The following is a 23,400-nucleotide window of genomic DNA, read 5'->3' as shown; positions in this document are numbered from 1 at the left end:
CGCCCCGATGCCTGAGTGACCACTGTGGCTGGCCGTTATTAGTACTCCGTCTGTGCCAGTACTTGGGCTTGACCCCAGGGCCTGGTGCTGTCCCTTAGCTTTCTCGCTGAAGGCAGCTGCTCCACCACACCTCCCGTTCTTCCTCCTATGTACACCACCTGCTGCAGCTGCCACGCACAAACCACCACACCCGGCTGCGGTCCCTGGGCTGGCCTCAAGTCCAGGCCACTCCCTTCTGAGCAGCTAGGGGTAGGGGCGTGAGCCCTGCGCCTGGCCGTGTCTCCTGTGATCCACCCATGTGATGCCTGGTCCTCAGGACGCGATATCAAGCCAGCCTTGCATTCCTGGAGAGGAGGGCCTTGAGCTGGACGCATCCCCGCTTCCCTGCAGGCCGAGCCTGGCTTCTCCTGGGGCTCTCCCTCAGGAAGCTGACCCCAAGGACTGTGCCTGGGCTCTGGGAGCCGGGGAGGAGATCGGGGAGAGTGATGTTGCGTGCTTCTGTGGCCTTCTGGGGGCCTCTAGATCCACCTCCAGAAGAATCTTTACACACGAAGAAGAGCCAGCGTTGAGGATAAAGACAGGTGTCATTCAGTGGCCAGACAACGGAGAAGAGGGAGCTTTGCAATGTTACTGGCTTCTCTGCTGCAGAGGCTGAGTGGGGGTTATAGATACAAGACAGAGTCCACGAGGGAGACAGACAGGCCAGTAAGGCAGAGAGATCATGGTGTGTGTGTGTGCGTGTGTGTGTGTGTGTGTGTGTGCATGCATGTGTGTGCGTGTGTGTGGTGTGCGTGTGTGGTGTGCGTGTGTGCAGTGTGTGTTTGTGCCACTTGCATGGCTTCAACTCAGAGTGTCTGTTCTCACTTGGCCTTTTCCACTAGGCCGCTGTTCTACCCCTTGAGCCATACCTCCAGTTCTAACTTTTTGCTGGTTAATGGGAGGTAGACTCTCTCCGATGTATCTGCTGGCTCCAGCTTTGATCACCAGTCCTCAGATCTGAGCCTCCTGAGTAGCTAGCATTATGGGAACGAGTCACTGGCACCCAGAAAAATATTCACTTTTCTTCATGAGCTCTCCTAGATGGCACATCTTCCCTCCGTCCGTGGTGAAGTGAGCCTTGAATGGAGAAGAGAGAGACTGGTGACCCTAGGTCAAGCTGACCTTGTCCTCTGGTTCTGGACAAAACACTTCTAGTGCTCCATGTGTGGAGCTGAGCAGGCTCAGCCAAGTTCAAGGCAGCAGAGAAATAGACACAGGCTGGGGATGGAGCCCTGGCCTTCCCAGCCTGCTCCTCACCGTGAGGCCCCGGGCCTGGCAGGGGACGAGTGGGTGCTGTCGGCCTTAGGCCTCCTGGAGAAATGAGGCAGCGAGCACCCCTGCAGCTCTGCTGGCGGGGAGGAGCCACTCCCCACCCCGCCGCCGTGCTCCACTAGAGATTTTCAAAGCCAACGAAGATCCATTGGAGCTAGAGGGGTCGTGTAGGGGTTTCCTTGATGAAGGTTTGAGCCCCTCGCCCGACCACGCCCCACGGAGCAGGCCCCGTTGCTGGATTCGAACAGCTGGACCAGCCTCTTGAGACCCTGAGAGGTGCATGCTGGCTTGGTGGTGTTGTTAGAGGTGTTGGTTGTATCTTCTTTGTGATTTTTTTTCTGTCTTTGTGTTACATTTTTTATTTCCATCTTGCTTGGGGTTTTGCATTTATGAGTTTGGATGAAATCAGTCTTTCTTTTCTTTCTTCAGTCTTTGAATGACTATGACAAAGTTGTGCCTTTCTTGTTTCACCAAGCTTCTGTGAGGGATATGGTGTAAGATTAGAATAATACTTGGTAGTTGGTAGAATTCGCCCGTTAAAATTCCTGGCCTGAAGTTTTCTTTACCGGAAGGCACCTTTCAACTGAGTCGGTGTTTCAAGTTGGCAAGGAACGAGCTGTCAATTTTGTTTCTTCCTAGTCCAGATACGACAAGCTGCACTTCTTTCATATTGTCTGATTCTTCACAGTTATTGCCACCAAGTTCTGCATTATCTTAGTCCACTTGCAGCTGCTGTAACGAATGCCGAGATGGGTACTTTGGCTCCTAGTGCTGGAGGCTGGGACGGGGCAGGCTGCCTTTTCTTCTGGCGCCGCCAGGGGGCGGCCCTGGGCGTGACTCGTCCCGCTGCCTTAGGAACGTGTGGCTAGGCGCTCAAATGCGAATGTGGCAGCGCCCTGAGGAGTTCTGGGAATTAGCATGCGTTCACGGTTTCAGGAGTTTCATGACGACCTTTCCTTACAGGCATACAGAGCGACCCCATCAGCCTCTCGCGCTCCTCATCCTTCTTCCAAACCCCTCCTCGTCCCTCCCCTGGAGGCTCCCCAGCATCTAATCCCACATGGACCCGCAGGTTCTTTCTGGCAACATCTAGAGGATGTCACTCTGGCTCCCGTGTGCAGATGTGGGTGATGGCCCTCGGGTGCGGGGTTCTGCAAGCCAGGGTCTTGTTCAGGCTGGGTGCTGGGAACTCAGTCCCCTCCCCGGTGGTGACTCGAATCCAGGCTCCTCCTGTGAACCAGGCTGGAGTCTTCTCCGATACTGTTTCTGTCATGAAGATTCTTCAGTGCCACAAATGACCTCAAAACTCAGTGACATGAATTCAGTTCATTTATTTAGCTCATGAGTGCATGGGTTAGTAATTTGGGTTGGGCTCAGTGGGGGGGGGGGGAGGGAGGTTCTCCGGTGCTCTCTGGGTTGTCTTGGCCGTCCCTCTTTTGATTTGGAGTCAATGTGTCTGAAGCTGCTCTGCTTCTGGAGGACAGAGGGTGCAGGCCGAGCCAGGCTGAGAGGGCCAGCCCGCCACGGATGGGCGTGCACATTTCATTGCCCTGGGACTGAGTAGTGGACTGGGGTGCATGGTTATGCATAAAGGGGGTGTCAAGAAGGGATATTTGCAGGTATCCAGGTCCAGATTAGATAATTTAAGATATTTATTAGCATATAGTAGTTGCATACCTTTTTTTTTTGGCTAGGCCTAGGGCTTTTGAACTCAGGGCCTGGGCACTGAGTGTCCTTGGACACTTTTTGCTCTGACACTTGGACTACAGCGCCACTTCCAGATTTTTCTATGTATGTAGTACCAAGGAATCGAACCCAGGGCTTTGTGTATGTGAGGCAGGCACTCTACCACTAGGCTATGCTCCTGGCCAGTTGCTCACTTCTTTATGACACTTCTATACATACATACAATGCACTCTGAACAAACCCAGCTCCTTCATCTACCTCTCCAACCCCCTTCGCCTTCTCAAAACAACTTGAACAGTTTCTGCTGTATTTTCTTTTTCTTTTTTCTTTGGCTGGTCACAGGGCCTGAACTCAAGGGCTGGGTGCTGTCTTTGAGCTTTTTTGTTCAGGGCTAGCACCCTAACACTGAGCCACAGCGCACTTCTGATTTTCTGGTGGTGAGTTGGAGACTGAGGTTGCTGTGGTACTCTGCATTCCATCACCATAGCTGTTTGGTCACAGTTCTGGAGGTTTCCGTCCTGTTGACCCCCTTGCTTTGCACCTGTGGTGAGGCAGCAGCACAGCATGGCGCCCAGGGGCATGCAGGGCAGAGCACACCTCTTACCTCAGGGCCAGGTGGAGGCTGTGCTTCCTCTGGCCTCTTTCAGGGGCTGTCCCAATGGCCCATAGCCCTCCCAGTATGCACCTCCTCTTAAAGGTCCCGCCACCTCCCCGCAGCGCAGCAGGCACGTGGGAACTCCACGTCTGAGCCTCAGCACAGATGCTCCACGGTGGAGCCACCGGGGCTGGCTGTGGTGTCAACATCCCTGGCTCAGTCTGTGGTGGTGACCTCAGGGGTAGACCACGGCTCCTGCAAGGCTCTGGGGTAGGGCAGGCTGCCTTCCTGCCCCACGGTGCCTGGGCCTTCTTGCTGTGCCCCTCCTCCAGCTGTCCACCATCCCTTTGGCTCATCAAGAAGCCTGCCACCCTGGCTGTAGCATCTGGGGATACTGAGGCACCAGAAGGAGCCCATCCAGGATCAGAGCTCCTGGTCAGACTCAGAAGCAGAGCCAGCTCTCCTATTAGTGGTGGTGTTTCCCACCTCTCAGCAGCACTCTGGGGACACATGGTGAGGGGGTAGGGAGCTGTCTGTCCCCATGGCGCCCGCATTTCCGGGGCGAGTGCGGGAGCAGGTGTCCTGCAGGGAGTGGCTGGGCCCTGGGCTGGAGCCAGCACTGGGGAATGCACGGGGATACTGCCCCTCCCGCTGGGGAGGCACAAGTGCCAGGCGCCCGGGGCAGCGGATGTGGCTGACACTACAACCCCCAGCCAAGGCCACCACGCTGTCCCCGGGCTGGCTGGGGCCTGCCATGTGCGGGCAGCGTGAGTGGGGCTCTGGGGCCGGCAACCGTTCTGGGGAAGGAAGGAGCTGTGGGTGGCACAGATGGTGGGGGGTCATGGGGGGGCAGAAGGGCCCCCTGGCTGAGCCTACTCTGGGACCGGGGACTATGGGTCAGTCCTGAGTTCTCTCCCAAATGGCCAGCCTCAGTTTCTCACCAGTGTGAGGACAAGTCCAGCCTGAGCGTGGAGCCTGGTGAAGCGAAGGTTTGCACTCCACTGGCAGAACACCGACATGGCTCTGGTGGGTGGGGCCCCTGGGTGGGCACTGGCTGGCCTGCACTTCCAGGGAGGGTGTTCAATTGCTGGTGGGGCCCAACCCTGTCTCCTGGGGCCCCTGGCGCTGGCCTTGGAGGTGGCAGAGAGTTGTGGCGCAGGCCCAGTCGCTCTTCCGGCAGCCGTGGTGCCCTGGGCGGCTGGGGGCAGCTCGGATCCTTGGCACTCACCGGGCCGGGCTTCTGCAGGACGGGGAGGCCCGAGATGGAGACAGGAGCCCCGAGGAGGCCGCGGGCGCGGGGTCCTGCTCACCACCCTGCAGCCGGGCACTGGGCACTCGGTGACGCAGGGTAAAGGCCAACGTGAGGTCCTGCGCGTGGGGGGCGCGGGCCGGGCGGCCGCCCCTGGCGTCACAGGCGGCTCCCTGGCCCGGTGCGGGGCGCCCCGCCCTCCTCGCCGGCCCGCCTCCCGGCCCGGCCCGGCCAGCTATTTTGAAAGTGACCCTGGGCCGGGCGGCGGGTGGCGGGCGCGGCGCGGCGGGCGGAACCATGACAGAAGATGACCGAGGCGGCGCTGGTGGAGGGCCAGGTCAAGCTGCGGGACGGCAAGAAGGTCGGGGCGCGGCGCGGGCGCGGGGCGGGGGCGCGCGGGGCGGCCGCTCACGCTGTCCTTGTCCCCGCAGTGGAAGAGTAGGTGGCTGGTGCTGCGCAAGCCGTCGCCGGTGGCAGGTGAGCGCCAGGGCGGGCGGGGCGTGGGGCGCGGGGCGCAGGGCCGGGCGCGGGGCGTGGGGCCCGGCACGGGGGGCAGCGACCCCGCGGGCCCCGAGCAGGGTCAGCGCGGCGGCGCCAGCGCGGCCGCCCGAAATAGCCGGAGTGGCCAGGCCGCTGAAACCCTGCCCTGGCGGTAACCGGAGAGCTGCAGCCGCCAGGGCGCTGAGTACGGGGACCGGGGGACCCGGGGACCCTCGGGGCAGCCACAGGCACCGCTGAGCCCCTTGCGGGGCAGCAGGGCTGGGGAGATGCCCACCTGGGCACTCAGGGAGCCGGCTTGGTGCAGGACCCCCCCACGCCAGCTGGGCTCTGCTGCTGCCTGCCTCCAGGGTGGGAAGAGTACTGTGTGCACTCCAGTGCAAGTGTCCACGCGCGCATGTGTGTGTGTGTGTGTGCGTGTGTGTGTGTGTGTGTGTGTGTGTATGCGCACGCGCGCACGCGCAGGCACAGGACAGCCACCTCGGTTGGGAAGGCCAGCCTCTGGGCAGAGGGCAAGGTCCCCCGGCCCCCAGCCCCGGTCCCCAGGCTCCCCAGCCGGCAAGCCCAGCATGGAGGAGGCCGGCAGAGGAGCCAGCACTTTGGCAGCTCCAGCTGGGCCGGGCGCAGTTGCCCGAGGGCCGACAGCCCTGGCTGCAGCTGCTTAGAAGACAGGTGCCTGGAGCCCTGCCAGGCGTGGGGGTCTGCAGGATGAGGGCCGCGCCCGGGGGCCTCACACGTGAGAATGGCCAGGGTGGCTTCCAGGACATCCGGGAATCTGTCAGCGCCACGGGAGGAGGGGTGTGGACAGCATTTGTGGACGGTCCCTTCTTGCTGAGCTGCAGCCTCCTTTCCAAGATGCCCCTGGGAGGCACAGGCTGGTCACGCCGCCTAGCTGAGATGCTGAGAGCCCAGGCCCTGTTCTAGAAGCTCCAGATCAGATGCCTGTTGAGGAAGGCGGGGTCCTGGGGAGGAGCCAGGGCCCCCAGCAGGCCAGTGGGGAAGGGAGAGGTGCTGCTGGGCACATCTTGGAGGCCAAGGCCACAGTGAGGGTCAGCTGTGGCCAGGCAGAGCTGGGATGGCTCCGTGCGAGTGGTGGGCTACCACTCCAGAGAGGCCAGATGCCACCGGAATCCCTGAGGTGCAGACTCTGGATCAGGGGGCTTGATGGGGAGGTGAGGACAGGCTGGGAACAAGGGCCACCCCTCCCAGTCACTGTCTGCTTCTCTTTGGTTTAGCTGGCCAAAGACAGACTTTTTAAACAACAACAAGACAAGGGAAAGGCACACTTAGAAGGGCCACCGTCACTGACGAAAGGCACAGCAGAAAAGCAGGAAGTCCCCCTCCTGTGGCTGCAGCCCCAGACATGGCCTGTGGACTTGTGGGTCCTTGTCCTGCCTAGCCTGGGACTTTAGGTGTTTGTTCATGGGACTGTGTCCTGTCTCCAATCTGGGTTTCCTGCTCTGCACTGGGGTCCCTAGCACAGGGACAGTTGGGGGGACTCTGTCCTTGTTGGGGGGCTCATTGAGATCCAGGCTCCTGGCCTCAGCACCTCCCTTTCTCCTTGCTCGTGTGAGGCTCAGGATGGGGTGTCTGACCCCTGGTGGAGCCAGTGGTCCGGGTGGTCAGTGTAGTTACAGAGTAACTGGGCCCACTTCCCGGAGCTCTGCCCCACGGGGCCACTCGCTGCGTCCCTGGGGTGCCACAGGGGGCTGCAGGGGGCAGGGGGCAGTACAGATCTGGATAAGGTGGGGGTGTGGGCTGTGGGTGAGGCTCGTGTCCCGTCCCACAGCTGAGTGTCAGCCCCCACATCGTCATCGCAGGCCCCCCGCCCCGTCCCTCCTCTCTGGTCTTGGGAGGCAGGCATCCCCAACTTGATGCCCCACTTCAGGTAGCCTGGCAGGGTTGGCACTCTTCCAGACAGATGCCATGGGCTCTGCCCACGGGGGAGGATGTTGTCCTGACAACCGCAGAGGAACAGGGATCCTGGAAGCTCCAGCCCCAGGAGCCCCATTCCTCGAGGTCGCAGGCCTCAGAGGCGGCGCCCAGACGCCGTCCTGGCGGGGCCTCTGCCTTCTGCTGCCTCTTTAGACCACCCAACAAGGCCCCTTTGGACTCTTGTCTGCAGCTCTGTGAAGGGATGGCCCTGCCTCAAGGTCGCTGTGACCTCGGGGCTTAGATCCCCAGGCAGGAGGGGGATCTTGTTGGGTGGGTGTGGATTCCCCTCCTCTCCTCCAGCCTCTCCTCCCTCAGGGGCTGTGGCCTCCCTGCTCCATCCTCCATCTCCCCTGCTGGTCTCCCTCTGCCTGGAGGCCACTGTGCTGCCTCTTCCCCTGCCCTCCGGGGCCCTGGCCTGGCAGGAAAGGCCTTAGGAGCTCATGGCTCCATGGTTATTTTTACCTCTCCAGATGCCTGCTGGCACCCACTCGCGTTAGATGGGTTTCAGCCTCACCATCCACGGAAGACCCCGGGTCCCTGCCTCCCCAGGCGTCACTGCAGCGCTCACACACGGGAGCCCCCCCATCACCTCCACGCAAACCTCGCAGGAGGAGCCGTGGCAGTGGACAAGATAGCTGGGGCAGGGGACGTCCCCAGAGCCGGAGTCCCTGGGCCTCCCTTTTCCTCACTGGCCCGCGGTGCCCTCACCTGGGCGGGCTGTGCGGTCACCAGCCTGTCGTCCACGTGGCTTAGACAAAGCAGGATGGCTCTCCATACTTCACCCCCCTAGATCAACCGGGGCACAACGCCACCTGGCGCGGCCTGCAGCTCTTCCTCCCCACCTCTGGCCTTGATCCCTGAGCAGGCCGGGAGGCGGTCGCCATGGGACTGCTGGGCTGGGCCCGCTGGGATTCTGTGAGTTGTCCCCTCCTAGCAGGCCCCGCCCCAAGAGGCCCACACCTCTGCGGCCGTTGGCTCTGGAGTGCAGGCGTGCTCGGTCGTTCCTAGCCGTGGGTCTCATGACCCACGCTTATCCTGTGGCTGGCAGCGGGGTTTGTAGCAGAAGCTGGGCACTGGGTAAAGAGCCCTGCAGGGCTGGCGGTGCAGCGCTGGCTCCAGGAGGTGCAGCGCGCGGTGTGGGGGTGGCTGGTGGGTGTGAGGCGCAGGCTCCGAGAGGCGCAGTTCAGGACGCGATGCCAGGTGCAGCGCTGCTGACTTGGCCCCCACTTCTCGGGATCCCCTTGCTGGGCTGGCAGTCTGCTCACCCCCTTACAGCAGGATGGAAGTTGCCCCGGTGAGGAGGGCCCCAGGGCACCGGCTGGGGTCTGCACCCGCTTCCTCCTGAGTCAGTCCTGGTGACAAGGGACGGTCAGCCTCGTGGTCTGGCCTTGGCCTGGCACGGGCTTCGAGTCGTCATGTACACTCGTGACTGTAGGCCTTTTGCAGGAGTGAGCTGTGCCAGTGCATGCGTTGTCCTGTGCAAAGGAGTGTGTATGAGTGAGTGAGCAAGACAGAGACAGACAGACAGACAGACAGACAGACAGACGGGCTGCGGTGGCCTGGAGATGGGCTGCTGGCCAGTCATGCAGGTCGTGGGGCCTTGCCTGGCCTCCCCAGGTGTGTGGTGTCCGGGGAGATGGCAGCCTCGCTGCTCCCCCACTGTTTAGAACAAATCAAGGAAGGGTGTTTTGCCTCAGTTTCCTAGTTCCAGGCCGGGCCGCTGAGCCTCTGCGGTGTGTGCGGGGCTCCTGGAGAAGGTGATGGCTCTTCTCACAAGGCCAGGAAGCAGAGCTGGGGGACAGGGGCTGGGACAGGGCAGAGGCAGAGGCAGAGGCAGGTCCCAGGGGCCAGGCGGCCCTCAGCACCCGACACACACGCAGGAATCTTGGAGCTACCCTATGTCCCAGCCACACGGTCCTACCCCACTGTCTCCAGCCTGACCTGGCAGCTGCCACTGGGTCCCCACCCCCGCCACGGGCCCCTGTCCCCCGCTCTGGGTCCCTGTCCACACGGCACCCACAGCTGGAGAGGCACGGGGGCAGCTACCAGCACCCCCACACAGAGCCCCACCCCTCCTGTGCCCGCGGCCGGCCTAGTGGAAGCTGCCTGCTGGAGACAGGATGGGGTGGGTGTGGGCCACTGAGCAGACGGGGGCCCCTGCCCTCAGCCTCCACCTCCATCCCGTCCTGGATGGCGTCTGGGGAATAGTCTCAAGAGACACCTTCTGTTCACGCCGCCTATTCCACTTCTGTCTCCCGGGGCCCAGGGGCCCGGCTTCCGGCTTGTGCTGTGACTTCATCCTCGTGTGCCTCTCCCTAAGCCTCATGGGGCAGGGGTGGCGGCTGCCCCGGGCAGGGCCACGGGTTTCCGCCAGCCAGGCTTGCTTACTTTCTCAAGTTGGGAATGTCTTGGCTGTTTGGTTCTGGTTAGAAGCACGTGGACACTGCAGGTGCCTCTCAGCGAGGCCCCTACTGTTGTACACGGAGTTTTGCTGGCCATGCATCCTGGTGCACAGTCGAAGGCTGCCACGGCAGTTTTGGGTCGTGGAGTCAGACGGCGCAGCCTCCAAGCCAAAGCGGGAGCCTTCCACTCGTCAGAGGCTTCCCTGCAGTCCTAGCGGTGACCAGCTTTTTCCTCTGTCTTCCTCCCTGTGTGCAGATGGGGGTCGAATCCACTGAACTTGCCGTGGATTCGGGGTCCTTGTTCCTGGAGTCTGCTTGGATATTTGCATTAGGTCCTCAGACTTACACCCTCCCCAGAGGCAGGCGTTCTGGGGTCCTGGACCTGAGCTGGCCTGGGGTTTGGGCCCTGCATGCCGTAGCCAGGAGCTGAGGGCTTGGAGGGGGAAGGCTTCCCTGGTCCCACCAGCCTCTTCTGCAGGGGTGGGCAGGAAGGGACACATTTGGGGTGCTGGCCAAGCTGGGGTGATAAGACGCCAGGGCTCCAGGAGCAGCCCGAGCGCACTTGACAGCTGCCACGGCCATCAAGGAGACGAGTCCTGAAAGCAGGAACTTGGTGGTGGAGACCTGTGGTGCCCTCCAGGGTCCAGAAGATGGGACCCGGGCCTGTACTCCACCAGAAAATGGCCAGGGTGGGGTGCTGGAAGGCATGAGGCCTGGGACCCCGTCCTGTGCCTTCCTTGCTGGAGCTCAGTCCACAGCCTAATAAGCCACAAGTGTCCTGAGTCCCCGTGGCAGGCAGACAGCACAGGGCCTGGCCAGGCCCGAGGCAGGCGCTCTCACCTCTCCCAAGGCATGGGCCGTAGCTTGGCAGCTCCCGCGTGGCGGTGGGTGCCCTGGTCCCGGGCAGCCCGCGAGGTGGGGGGTCCATCCTGCTCAGGGGTTCTCTTCTGTTCCCATCTGCGCAGACTGCCTGTTGATGCTGGCCTACAAGGACAAGTCAGAGCATGCCAAGGGCCTCCGGGAGCGCAGCAGCCTCACCCTGGAGGACATCTGTGGCCTAGAGCCTGGCCTGCCCTACGAGGGCCTGGCACACACGCTGGCTATCATCTGCTTGTCCCAGGCCGTCATGCTGGGCTTCGACAGCCGCGAGGCCTTGTGGGCCTGGGATGCTCGGATCCGCTACGCGCTGGGCGAGGGTGAGTGACCCGGGGCGGGGTCTGAGTGAAGGCCCCTCCTCTCGAGAGTCAGGGCCACCAAGGTAGGTGAGGCCCCAGGGACCCTGGCAGGCAAGGGGAAGCCAGTGGACATGACAGTGTGCTTCACCTGAGCGCCTTGCCCGGGGTGGGAGCCTGGGGCACCTGTGGGGACTGTGGTTCTTTTGAGCTCCCTAAACGGACCCTGTTATGAAGAACTGGAACCTTCCTTCGCCCGAGCTGGCAACCAGCTTAGTAAGGAGGGCCTCTCCCCGTGTCCTGCGTGACCACACAGAACTGTGCACGGAGCTGGCGTGGCTGTGGACAAGGGTGGTGGTGGGCAGCGGCTGGCGTGAAGACAGGAGCTCCGTGTGCCTTTAGGGCCCTGGAGGCGGGCTGGAGGGGGTGGCAAGGCGGGCAAGGCGGCTGAAGCTGCGCCCAGGCTTCCAGGCAGATGTCAGGGTGAAGGGCTGGGACTGGGGGCCGAACATGGCACAGGCTTTAGAACTTTCACACCCAGGTGAGCACTGGGTGCCGGGGCTCAGGCCTGAAAACCCAGCTACTCAGGAGGCGGAGATCTGAGGGTCGTGGTCCTAAGCCAGCCCGTGTAGGAAAACATGGGAGACTCTTACCTTCCATTACCCCCGAAAAAGCTGGACGTGGCGCTGTGGCTCAAGTGGCAAAGTGCCAGCCTGAAGCAGAATAACTAAGGGACAGGCCCTGAGTCCAAGCTCCAATCCTGGTGTACATGTACACACACACACACACACACACACACACACCACACACACACATACACACACATACACATACACACACGCACACACACATACACACACACACACACGCACACACACGCTCTGAATGAGCAGGATGTCAATATTTTAGTAATGTCTACTAAAAATGAAAAACCAATGCAACCAACCCAGAATAGCAGAACCTCAAGACTGAGTGAAAGCTGGGTTCTGACCTTAGACCCGCACAGGCCCAACACCAAGCAGCCTGACACTCCCGGACAAGACATGGCTTTTTAGGTTCAATAATACCCCATTAAAGCACCGCAGCCCTGCTGGCACCGTGGCAGACTGCCTGCAGGCACTGCAAGGTCCTGAGTTCAAACCCCAGTAAGGAGGGAAGGCCGGTGCCTTTCCTTGCTCTTCCCTCCTGTCCTGGCCCAGTGGTTGAACACTTGGTGACAATGAGGAAGAGGCCACCTTTCTGGAAAGGTCTGTAGGGTTCTAACATGGCTCCCTGCTAGGCCCCTTTCTTCAGCTGGCAAACAGAGGGAAGCCCACATGGGCGCAGACATGGTATAGACATAGAGAGACCCTGGCACGGCCCATGGGTGGCTTGGTGCCGGTGTGCGTGGAGGAAGAGGAGTGGTGGCTTTAGGGCCCAGGTGAAGCAGGTGAGAGGGAGCAGCGGGCAGGCATGCAGGGACCCCGGGGGAGGGGGGGGAGGCCTCGGCCAAGCCAGGGAGGCAGACCTGCAGGGAGCCCGGACAGCGCCGCCTCCATGGTGGGCGCTGCCGTCAGGGAGAGCCCTGGCACCCAGGCCCTCGGCCCCTCCTCCACACCTGCAGTCCCTGGGGAGCACACTGCGCCCGCAGGTCTGCCCCAGGTCATGTGACTGCACCCATCCTTCCCGGGAGCCCTGAGGCCACTGCTGCCTCGCCGGGGTGTGGGGAGGGCGTCCGGGGTGAAGCCGTGCTCTTCATGCACGTTGGGCAGCTGTGAGGTGGGCCTCCCGCCCGCTGCCCCTTCCCCAGCCCCCTGAGCCCCCCGTGATGCCCTCTGTCCCTGTCTGGCCCCCAGTGCACAGGTTCCACGTGACGGTGGCCCCTGGCACGAAGCTGGAGAGTGGCCCAGCCACCCTGCACCTCTGCAATGACATCCTGGTGCTGGCCAGGGGCGTCCCTCCCGCCGTCTCGGGGCAGTGGAAGCTGTCCGACCTCCGGCGCTACGGGGCCGTGCCCAACGGGTTCATCTTTGAAGGCGGGACCAGGTGTGGGTACTGTAAGTACACGGGACGGCGCCCCGGGGCCAGCGTGCCCTTCAGCGGTGTGCCCTTCGCGAACGTGCCCTGAGGGTGTCGGCTCGGCCTGGCCCCCCAGCACCCAGCCCTTCCTGTGCCTAGCGGGGGACCCCTGCAATCTCAGGGCCAAGGCCTAGCGTCACATGAGCCGTGGGCCTGGGCCCGGGAGACGAGGCGCACGTTCCGGGAGGTGGGTGGGCTGAAGGGTGGCCGGGTGACCTGAGGGCCGGTGAATTTTGGTGGCAGAAGGCCCTGGGAAGGGCAGGCATTGTCCAAGCCTGTCCTGGTGGTTTTCAGAGCAAGACGGGCATCTGAGCTGTCTCTGGGCTCCTCCTGGCGTCGGGGTGCCTCACAGTGAGGGGGGGCGGTGGTCGTTTCCCTGTTCTACAGACCACACTTGCGCACTCGTGCCCTGGAGCATCTCTGAGGGTGGAAGACAGCGGTGGCGGCTCATTTGCTCTGGGTTCCCAGGTGCCGACTGTCGCCGTTGGTCTGACTCCAGCCAGCGCCTCCGGGCTGGGTGGGGCCGGGAGGGCCCTGGTGGGGGAGCCCTGGCTATTGGGCCTCCTGGCCTTTTCTCTCCGAGGCCTCGGAGTTAACAATTGTCCCGTGGTGGGCAGCGCCCTGTCTTTCCTCGACCATCCTGCTGATAGACAGAGCCTGACACAGGCTGCTGTCTCTGGGCTGCAGGACAACCAAGGCAAGCAAGGTCCCGAGTTGTCCATGCTGCAGGGAGGGCCTGCGGTCACAGCAGGGAGTCCAGGTCCTCTTTGGGGCCTCGGCATAGGGGCCCTTGGGACTTCCTCTCCCTATTCTCAGTCCAGCATCCTCAAGACCTGTGTGGGGCAACGGGCCAGCAGGGCTGGAGGGACTGGCTGGGCTGGCCCTGTCTCCCCAGCAGCTCACACTGGGCTCCGTCAAGTTGAGCGTGGCCAGAATTCTGGCTGGTTACAACTTAAGTAGTTCTAGAAAGAGCTGGGCCAGGCAGCGCCTCCTGAGCTGATGTGGGCAGAGAGCAGCGCACACGTGGTTACACTCGTGGGTGGACTGGGCCATCGTGAGGGGACACCTGCCGTCTAGGGAGGCCAGGGCAGGGGCGAGTGGGTCAGCCTGGGTCCCTGTGTCCCAGAGCTGTTACAGCACATGGCAACACATCGGGAGCAAACTCAAAGCCAGGGACTCAGGAAGAAGATGTGGAGAGGAGCAGGAGGGGCCGGGGCAGCGTTTGGTGGGCATTGCATTGAGACTCAGCAGATCAAACCCGTGTCCAGGCAGCGGCTCTGGGCAGGCTCCGGTTCGGGTCAGCCAGCTGGATGGAGTCCTCTGGGCTGGGGTCTCCCCGAGCCCTCTCTGCAGACAGCAGCCTGGGGTTGGCCTGCTTCCACCTCCCTCTGTACCACCCAGTGGTGCCTGGCCACAGGGCGAGTCTAAGGACATCGGCGACTGAGAGGCACTGGCTGGATATCAGAGCAGAGCAGCCTGGTGGAGAGCTGGTCAGTCCAGAGGCCTCCCTGTCCTGGCACCAAGCCCTCACCCCCTCGTGGGTTCTGCATGCTCAGTCTGCAGATGGAACAGTGGCTGAGGTGAAGTCTCACTTAGGGGCTGCATCTTGACTACACAGCCCGTCCCCGGGCCACAGAGGAGTCTGCGTCTGCTGTTTGTTCGTCCTGAGCCCACCCACACGGGCCCCAGAGGCCAGCCTCCTGCCTCTGCTCTTGGACAAAGCGGGCAGCAAGCTGGGGCCATTGGCACAGGACCAATGTAGATACCACCAGCGGTCAGCGGCCGCCATCGAGCTTCCACGGGGGCTGGCTTGTGGCAGGTTGCTTGCAATAGGCGGAGGAGTGGCCGAGGGACAGGCTGTGTCTCCTGAGGTGATGCCGGGCAATGTGTCTGCAGACTCTGCTCAGTGTCTTCCCTTGGCCTCCGTTCCCTGGGCCGGATCCTGGCCTGGGAGATGCCTCAGCTCTGCCTCCTGGCCTGGGCTTGGAAGTCCTGTCCCACCATGTGGTGCCCCAGGCCCCTGGGCTGCTCTCGTTCCCAGTTTTGCATCAGAAGTGAGCCGACCTGTTGGTGTCGGGTGCCAGGGGTCAGGTCCCCAACCCAGTGCACAGTGGCCCTGCGTGCCTGGAGTGCAGCCTCCCTTCCATGCTCACCCTCCCTCTGAGGACCAGCTGGCAGGACCTGGTAGGGAAGGCATGGCCACCAAGCCATGCTGGACTTTCCAGAGTCCAGGACGATCTGGTTTTTGTCACCAGTTTCTGCCCACTGTGGAACCAGGTGGCCTCTGGGGCTGTGTGGCCTCTGAGGCCTTTGGAGAGCTGTGTGGGCAGGCAGGCGTGCGTGTGTGAAAGTGTCATTGTCCTCGTGATTCTGTCATGGGTGGAAGCTGACCTTGAGCTGAGGAGGTAGCTGGCTCTCTGCTCTGCTCTCTGACAGCCATTCTTGTCCCTTGTCTTCTTTTCCCTCGTTCTTGATTGCTGCGTCACGAGCATCCCCAGACTCAGCTGTGCTCTTTGCGGTTCTGGGGACCGTCTGCTCTCCCAGATGCCGGCCAGGCCGTTGGGCAGTGGCATTTGTTGGCTGGGGACAGGGCATCAGGGCTGGCTGGTGGGAGGTGGTCGGTTCTCCTTCAGAGGCCTTCCAGTCCAGCAGGGTAGCCTGGGTGGGTTTGGTTGCATTGTTTTACTCTGGCATGGCAGTTGACCTGGAAGAGGTCAGCCTTGAACTGGAAGAACTTCAGAGAAAGCCACAGGCTGGGTAGGGGAGGACCCAGCCCCTCGGGATGGGTGGACCTTGTGGGTGGGGAGGGAGGAAGTACGGTGACCCTGGGCTGGTGGCCAGGTGAGCCATCATAGAGGATGCTCTGCCCCAGAAGGTTTGGTTCTTGAAAGGCCGGTGGACATTCTGCAGGCCGAGGGGCGTGGAGGGGAGGCAGGGGTCCTCCAGGCTGGGGGCCTGGCTGGGGCTGCTGGCCTGTGCTCTCGGGGTGTTTGCAGCTGAGCGCATCTTTTGGGGAGCGTGACACTCGCAGACGCCCTGGTGGAATGCAGGGCCGGCTCCACTCCCTTCGGTAATGTGGTTTTTTATAGTCGGGGGACTGATTGTCCCCTGGCCTCTGCCAGCTGTCTGTAAGCTCGGGATTAGAGGCCTGGCCTTTTGTGAGAGTTGGGGCCAGACTGGCTGAGCCTTCACCAAGTGGCTCAGAGCGGAGACGCACGGGGCGCGGCCATGAGATGTCCCGTGCGAGCTGGCCAGCAGCAGAACTGATGCCCAGCGTGCCCTCTGCCTCAGGTCCTGGGCATCGGCCTTGTTCACTCACCCCACTGGGCCCGCCCAGCAGGGCCTTTCTGAGCCTCCTGGACATCCAGCTCGCTTCTGGTCAGTAGCGGCCCCTGCCCTACCGAGTGAGACCAGCAGCTGTGTGGTGGCAGGCAGGCCACGTGGGCTCCCACATGACTCCATGACTGGACAGGCAGCTTGCTCTCTCTGGGCCTCAGTTTCCTCCTCTCTAAGGCTAGACTGACCCTGTTGGGTCACCTGGCTTGGAGTATGAATGAACATCACCGGCCCCGGGGCGCTGTTCTCCCCTGAGGGCCCTGGGATGGCCGTGTGGGGACCTCCAGGGTGGCCGTGTGGGGGCTTGGGGCGGTGCACTCCGGCAGTGTTGCTGCGAGGCAGCGGTGACTGGAAGGCAGAGTGTTCTCCTTGGGGCATCTGGACCCTTGCTGTCCCCAGGAGGTCCCCGCACGGCCGCTGTGGGCCTTTCTTTGGGAGGTGGGAGGGATTCCCGCACGGGGACGCTGTGCCCAGTGGCTGTCCCCAGAGGCTCAGCGCAGCAGGTGGCCCAGCCAGCCTGGCCTCTCCATTCACCCGGCCAGCCAGGGATTTCATTCACCTTTGGCTGGGGCTCGGCCCGGAGGGAGGGCCCACGGCGCCGGGTGGCACATGGCCTGTGGTGCCTGCTGACTCACGGCCCCGGGCTTCTCCCGTGGAGGCCCTGAGCATCCACCCGGTCCCTCTGCCCGAGTGGCTGGGCTGGTGGCATGCGGGTCCCCTCCTCGTGGGGTGGAGCCAGTGTGGGGGTGCTCCCATGATCTCAGGTCTCCAGAAGCGGAGGTGGCCGTGGAGGGGACTGTTGGCTTCAGGGACGGCTGCTCATCTGTGCCACCCTGTGCCACGAATGGGACAAATGTCCCCCCGTGGCCGGGTGGCACCTAGTGTGGCTGAGGTAGTGGTGATCAGATGGAGATCAGACCCCCGCTCCAGAGTTCCCCGAGGCCCACGGGGGCCCAGGCCAGACTGCCTCGCTCGCCTCAGAGCGGCGCGGACAGGGGGGTGGCCGGCCCTCTGGGCGTGGAGGGGCAGGGACTGCCACACAGCCGTCTGGTGACAGAGTCCACGTGATTCCGGTAGTGGGCGCCCCGGCCATGAGGTAGTGCAGTGGAGACGGCATAGACACCCTCTGTTCTGGCCATGCAGTGTGGCCAGGACAGGGGCCAGCTGGTATTTCTGAGGAGTTGCTCTTGCCAGTTCTCAGGGCACTGAGGGGGCCACATGCAGCCCCACTCCAAAGGGCTGTAGGAGGGGAGGCCCCCGCATGACGGCCCGTGGGCCCGGGGCGGCGGACCAGGGGTGTGGAAGTGCAGCCCGGCTCCTTCCACCCGCTGTGCGAGTTTGGAACAAGAAGCTGGTGTTTGGGGTACAGCTGATTAAAGCTGGGGTCTGGGGCTGTGACTTCATGGGCTCAGGCGTCGACACTGGCCGGGTGTCACCCCACCTTGCCGGGCCCTCCATTCTCACGCGGGGGGCCATGGACCCTTGCCCAGATGAGGCTGGCCTCCTCACCACCCTCTCTCTGCAGGGGCCGGAGTCTTCTTCCTGTCCTCCACGGAGGGGGAGCAGATCAGCTTCCTGTTTGACTGCATTGTTCGAGGCATCTCCCCGACCAAAGGCCCCTTCGGGCTGCGGCCGGTTCTCCCAGGTAAGAGCAAGCGCGGCTGGGAGGGGCCTCTGCGGCGCCCGCGGAGGCGGGCTGAGCCTCGGCAGCAGCCTGGGCAGCGTGCAGGCGGGTGGTGTGGCCCCTTCCTCATGGGGTCTAAGCTGGGGGATGCCGAAGGCCCCCCGAGGAGGGGCAGTGCACCCCAGCTGCCTTGGCTGGCAGTGAGTCACCCAGTCCTGATCCTCGGGTAGCCGCAGCAGCCCTGAGCTCACCCAGGTGTGGACAGCGGAGCTCACGCTGGGCCAAGGGTCTGGGCTCGATCCCAGACGCCACGGAGCCCCCTGCCCTCCCCATGTGACCGGGAACTCGTGGACATGCAGCAGGACTGCACTGGGGCTCCCAGCAGGGCTGGGTCTCGTGGGATGCTCTCTGGGGCGGGGGCGGGGCTGGTCCTGCGGTCCAGGGTGAGCCCCGTGAGATCCGCACCCCAGCCTGGGCCCACTGCTGGGCAGGACAAAGCCCCTCAGCCAGCCTCGGCTGATGGCACAGCAGTGCCCCCTGCCGGGCACTCTGCCTTGGCCGCCAGCCGAGGGTTTTCTGCCGGACACTTGTGTTGGTGGCTAGTGCCCTGCCCACGGCGCCTCCAGCACCCCGAGGACGTTCAGGGTACAGGTGTGGGCCCAGGAAGGCTCCTGGGCATCGGCGGCCTCCCAGGTAGAGTCAGGAGGTGAGAGTCATGTCGCTGGATGAGGGGAACTGAGGCAGGCCTCAGAGTTTGGGGCCAGGTTTGCTGTGACCACAGGCAGGGCCTTCCTGGCCCCTCGTGCCTGGACGCACAGCTGGAGCTGGGGGCGTGCTGGCTGACACTGGCCGGGCTGACCTTCTCCCTGCACAGACCCCAGCCCTGGAGGGCCCACGGCGATGGAGGAGCGAGGGGCCCAGGAGGCCCTGGAGGCCCTGGAAGCTCTGAAGCTGGAGAAGCGGCTCAGCCTGCTGTCCCACCCGGGCCGGCCGGGCAGCGGAGGTAGGGCCGAGGCCCAGCCTGGGCCTGACCTTGTCCCGGGCTTTCCCAGCCGCCTTGCAGCCCTGGCTCAGGCAGGGACTTGTCCTCTCCCAAACTGTCCGTTCTTTACGACTCTCTCCTCCCCTCCTTTCCCTTTTTCCACTTTCCCCTCCCTCTTCCTCTCTCCCTTCCTTGCGTCCCTGAATTCATTCACTCATTCTTCCGCTTGCTCACCATTCACTCACTCCGTTCCCTACCAACAGTTATTGAGTGCAGGTAGAAAGCTCTGGCGAGACGGGAGAATGCGCTCAAATTCTTTCCCATTCCCCAGTCACACGGCCTGGACCTGAGCAAGGCTCAGACCAAAGGCCCCGGGGAGGTGAGGCTGGCTGCCCAGGGCAGAGACCCTCCTTAGCTGCGGTGCCGTGGAGGCAGGTGCAGGGGGCTGGCAGACTGGATGGGGGTCACCGCAGCCCTGTGAGCAGAGCTCTGCCACCCCTGGCCCTCGGTGCCTGTCCCCTGGGGCACCCCGGGGAACAGTGCCCCCATCATCTTGGCCCTTGTGGTAGAAACACAAAGCCTCAAGCGTGCAGTGAGTTTCTTCCCTTCTTGGGGGGTCTCATCACTGGTTTCCATGGGGCAAGCTGGGGGGGGGGGTTCTGAGAGAGTTTAGTGGGTGATCTTGTTCTTGTCCCCAGAGTGGCAAGGAAAGGTGTCTGAGCCATGGACACGCCCGGCAATGCCCTGGGCGGCCTCAGGCACTGGCTGGGAGATCCTGGCCCCAGGGCTGAACTCAGAGTTGAGGGAAAGAAGGAGAAGGTTTGAACCCAGGAGCTGGGTCACAGGTCCATGGTAGAGAGGTGGAGAGAAGGGGCAGGGGAGACCGGCGGAGAGAGTGGCCAAGGCCGCGGGAATGGTACAGATTCGAGAGATGCTGGCGGCGCAGGCCCAGGCCACGCCTGGCCTGGGGGTGGCGTTGCTGTCCTGGGAGGGCCATGCTGGGTTTCTCTGGGGGGGGTGGACCGTCTTGAGCCCACGCTGGCCTCAGCTCCTCGCCCTTGTCTCAGGGGATGACCGGAGCCTGTCCAGCTCCTCCTCCGAGGCCAGCCACTCGGACATCAGCGCCAGCAGCCGGCTCACCGCATGGCCAGAGCAGTTGTCATCCTCAGCCAGCACGTCCCAGGAGGGGCTGGGGCTGGTGGCTGCCCAGGGCCCAGGGGAGGCGACCCTGGGCGCCTCGCGGAGGCCCCCCAAGCCGCTGGGGCCCAGGCAGCTGCAGGAGGTCGGCCGCCAGAGCTCCTCAGACAGCGGCATCGCCACGGGAAGCCACTCCTCGGGCAGCTCCTCCTCCTGCGTGGGCAGCAGCCTGGACGTGTGGCGCGCCGTCGAGGACTTCGGCTCGCTGCTCAGCCTGCCGCAGGCGCCCGGGGCCCCCGAGCCCAAACTGTGTGCCTGCCCGCCCGGGGCGGCCGAGTACCAAGTGCCCAGCTTGCGGCGACCCCACTACGACACACCCCGCAGCCTGCGCCCGGCGCCCCGGGACGGGAGCGCGGCCCTCCCGGGCGGCCCTGAGCACAGTGCAGACTCCCCGGCGGGTCCCTCCGGCTGGCTGGGTGCAAGGCCACAGGCGGGCGAGGCCCCGGGCGGGGAGGCCTCGCGGCCCAGCCCGGGCCCCTGCGAGCCCTGGGAGGCAGGAGGCCCCCACGCCCGCCCACCGCCGACTTTCTTTTCGGCATGTCCACTCTGTGGAGGACTCCAGGTAAAGCCCCCTCCCTGAGCCCGCGCCCGGCCTCGGGCCGTGTCTGCCCTCCACGAGGAGAGGGGCCGCTGGCCCTGCAGAGGGGTTGCTGTGCCGTTTCCAGAAGCAGCTGGGCCTGTGGAGGCCCTGGGCGGGCCTCACCCGGGAGGTCACGCACACCAGGAGGAGCCAGAGCTCAGGCTCAGCTGGCCCCACCTTCTCCTTGCTCTGAGGACGGGGTACCCGGCTGGGGCGTAGGCTGTGCCTGTCCACTTATCCTGAGGCCCGGAGCCCGGGGCCAGGGTGAGGGCCACTCTCACTTCCTGAATGACTCATTTCCCCTTCCATTCCTGGTCACCTCTGAGTGCACACACACAGGCACACACACACACACGCACACACACACACAGGCACACACACACGCACACACACGCACACACACACACAGGCACACACACACGCACACACAAACACACAGGCACACACACAGGCACACACACACAGGCACACACACACAGGCACACACACACGCACACACACATGCATACACACAGGCACACGCACACACGCATGCACACACAGGCACACACATGTGCACACACGCACACACGTGCACACGCACGCGTGCACACACACACACACCTCCCACTACAAATCCAGCCCACCCAGAGCAGCCCTCGCTTGCACACATGGGTGCCCTTCGGCCTCGAGTGTTTGCCCCACGGCACTCACGGGTGGGCGTAGTGTCCTGTCCTACGGGGAGAAACTGTTGCTCAGGAGGCTCCATGACTTGCAGGGTCTGTGTCTCCACGACTCAGGCCCCATGGCATCCACGCGCCAGCCTTTCCCTGGATCCCCGGGGGGTCTGTGGGCAGAGACAGGCGCCCAGGCTGGTAAGGTCAGCCCACTGGAAATTCCCTCGCCAAAGCCCCCGCCATAGCCCCTGCGGTAGCCCCCCTGCACTCTTCTGCCCGGACCAGGCAGCTGGCGGCTGGAGACAGTGGGAGGAAATCTGGGTCCCAGAGCGCTGTCCCTAGGTCATCCAGCTCAGTCCTTGCTGGCAATGGAGGCGTGGCTGTGCCCACCCCATCTGAATTTCCTGGTGGGCTCCACCGGTCACCTCCGCAGTGCCCGTCCCTTGCCAGCTCGCCTGTAGAGACTGCTTTGAACCTGCCTTGTTGGCTGACTTTGCTGCTCTTCACCTTTTTAAAACCTGACCTTGTTTGTAACACATTCTTAGACAGGAAATAAAGTTTTCTTTTCTTACTGCCTTGTCCTTTCCATTTGGCAAAGCTCTGGAAACTTGGCCCCCCTGCCTGGGTCCTTCCTGCACAGCCTGCGCTCCTCTGATTTACTGACACTACAGTAAGCCTTTAGGGGCCCTCAGGCCTAGGCGGGGCGCCCCGAGTCTGGGTGAGGGTGGGCACCTGTATCCTGGGCTGTGCGGGCACTGGCTCTGAGCCCGTTCTGTTTTCCCTGGAAGGTCCAGCCCCAAGGCCCAGCCCGCTTTGCCCGCTGCCCTGATGGGAACTGGGGCCAGCTACTGTCCCATGGGGAAGGAAGGACATGGTTTGAAGGCTTAGTCCTCCCTACCCACCCGCTCCCTGCTGGCTGGGTGGCCCTGCAAGTCATCGTACCTCTCTGAGCCTCAGTTTCCTCTTCTGTAGATGGGGGCCGTCCCCACCCCCGGGGCGACACTGAGGGTCTGATGAAGCACCCATGCAAGTGCCTCCCCTCCCATGTGCCAACGGAGGTCCCTGGAGACTGCTGGCCACTCCTCCTGCCAGGGGAAGGGGCTGCAGCTCCTGGCACTAGGTTAGCTGGGGTGGCCTGCAGGCCCTGGCCCCGGCCTGGCACAGCCCCACCATACCTGCTTTCAATCTCCCAGGCACCACAACCCCCCCCCCCCCGAGGCAGGCAGGGGGCAGTGAGGGGAGGGGAGGAAGAGGGAGAGGAAGGGCAAGCTGGAGCCAGGCTGCAGGGCTCTGGTCCCAGTCCTCCCTGGCCTGGTCTGGAGAGAGGAGCTGGGAGGGCAGGGTGGGGCAGGTGGAGAAAGTCCCACTCCAAGGAGGGGGCCAGGCTGATGTGGCCCCTCGTGGGATGGGGTGGCTAGGAGGCCGAGAAGACTTGGGCACCTAATGTGCCTCTGTGGCCCCGGGGCCCGTAGAGGCCAGGGGCTGAGTGCAGCCGCAGGGCCCCAGCGGTTGGCCCTCGCCTGGGTACTGTTGCCAGTGAGTCATGGTGGCCCTCACGTGGCCGTACCCAGGGCCTCCCCGCTGTCTCTTGGCAGCCGTCCCGCTGCACACGCCTGCACCGCAGCAGAGCCTGTGTGTGGTGGGGCTTGCTGGTGTCCCTCTCTTCCTGGCCCCACTCAGGCCCCAGGCCACGCGCCCACGGGTGGAGCCCCTGCGGTCATCTGTCCTCAAGTATGGCCTGGACTGGTGTTGGCTGCAAGTCCCCTTTGCGTCCCTCCACCCCACGAGGCCACTGCCTCCGCGGTGCTGGGCTCCTTACGGGCCCACGCAGAGCCTTTTCTGGGGGGCTCGGAGTATCAGCAGCGCTCGCTAGCTCAAACTCCACTTTCTTCCACGCAGACCAGGCCTGGTGTGAGGCAGTGATGGCCTCCGGGACTCGCCCGGTGCCCGCCCTGCACAGACGAGCAGCTGCGGATCTCCTCTGGGGCCTCGAAGCCAGAGACAGAGCACAGGCAGAATCCTGGGGCCACCGAGCACCACGGCCCCTGTGGCTTGCTCTGTCTGCCGTGGCTGCTCTGCTTGGACACATTCGCAGACCCACAGACTCTGTGCTGGCTGA

The 23,400-nt window shown here is 63.4% G+C and overlaps 1 protein-coding gene across 4 annotated transcripts; it reads left to right on the top strand.

Moving 5' to 3' along the window:
* The first annotated feature begins 5,143 nt into the window (after positions 1-5,143).
* LOC150056028 (protein Dok-7-like) lies at positions 5,144-20,766 on the top strand. Of its 4 annotated transcripts, none has more exons than XM_090344127.1 (7): positions 5,144-5,202; positions 5,273-5,318; positions 10,642-10,866; positions 12,684-12,884; positions 17,768-17,887; positions 18,741-18,869; positions 19,916-20,766. In XM_090344127.1, exons 1-7 carry the CDS (start codon positions 5,149-5,151, stop codon positions 20,623-20,625), a joined length of 1,485 nt encoding a protein of 494 aa, XP_090200253.1. In that variant the 5' UTR covers positions 5,144-5,148; the 3' UTR covers positions 20,626-20,766. The 4 variants fall into 4 exon arrangements, with proteins under 4 accessions (XP_090200253.1, XP_090200252.1, XP_090200255.1 ...); XM_090344126.1 differs by having other exon boundaries at positions 10,642-10,872; XM_090344128.1 differs by having other exon boundaries at positions 5,149-5,178; positions 10,642-10,872.
* The last annotated feature ends 2,634 nt before the right edge of the window (positions 20,767-23,400 follow it).

This window comes from Megascapheus bottae, chromosome 13, assembly GCF_031878675.1.
Source record: "Megascapheus bottae isolate mThoBot1 chromosome 13, mThoBot2.hap1, whole genome shotgun sequence".
NCBI lineage: Eukaryota > Metazoa > Chordata > Mammalia > Rodentia > Geomyidae > Megascapheus > Megascapheus bottae.
The sequence above is the reverse complement of the archived record's forward strand: the minus strand, read 5'-3'. Positions and strand labels throughout refer to the sequence as shown.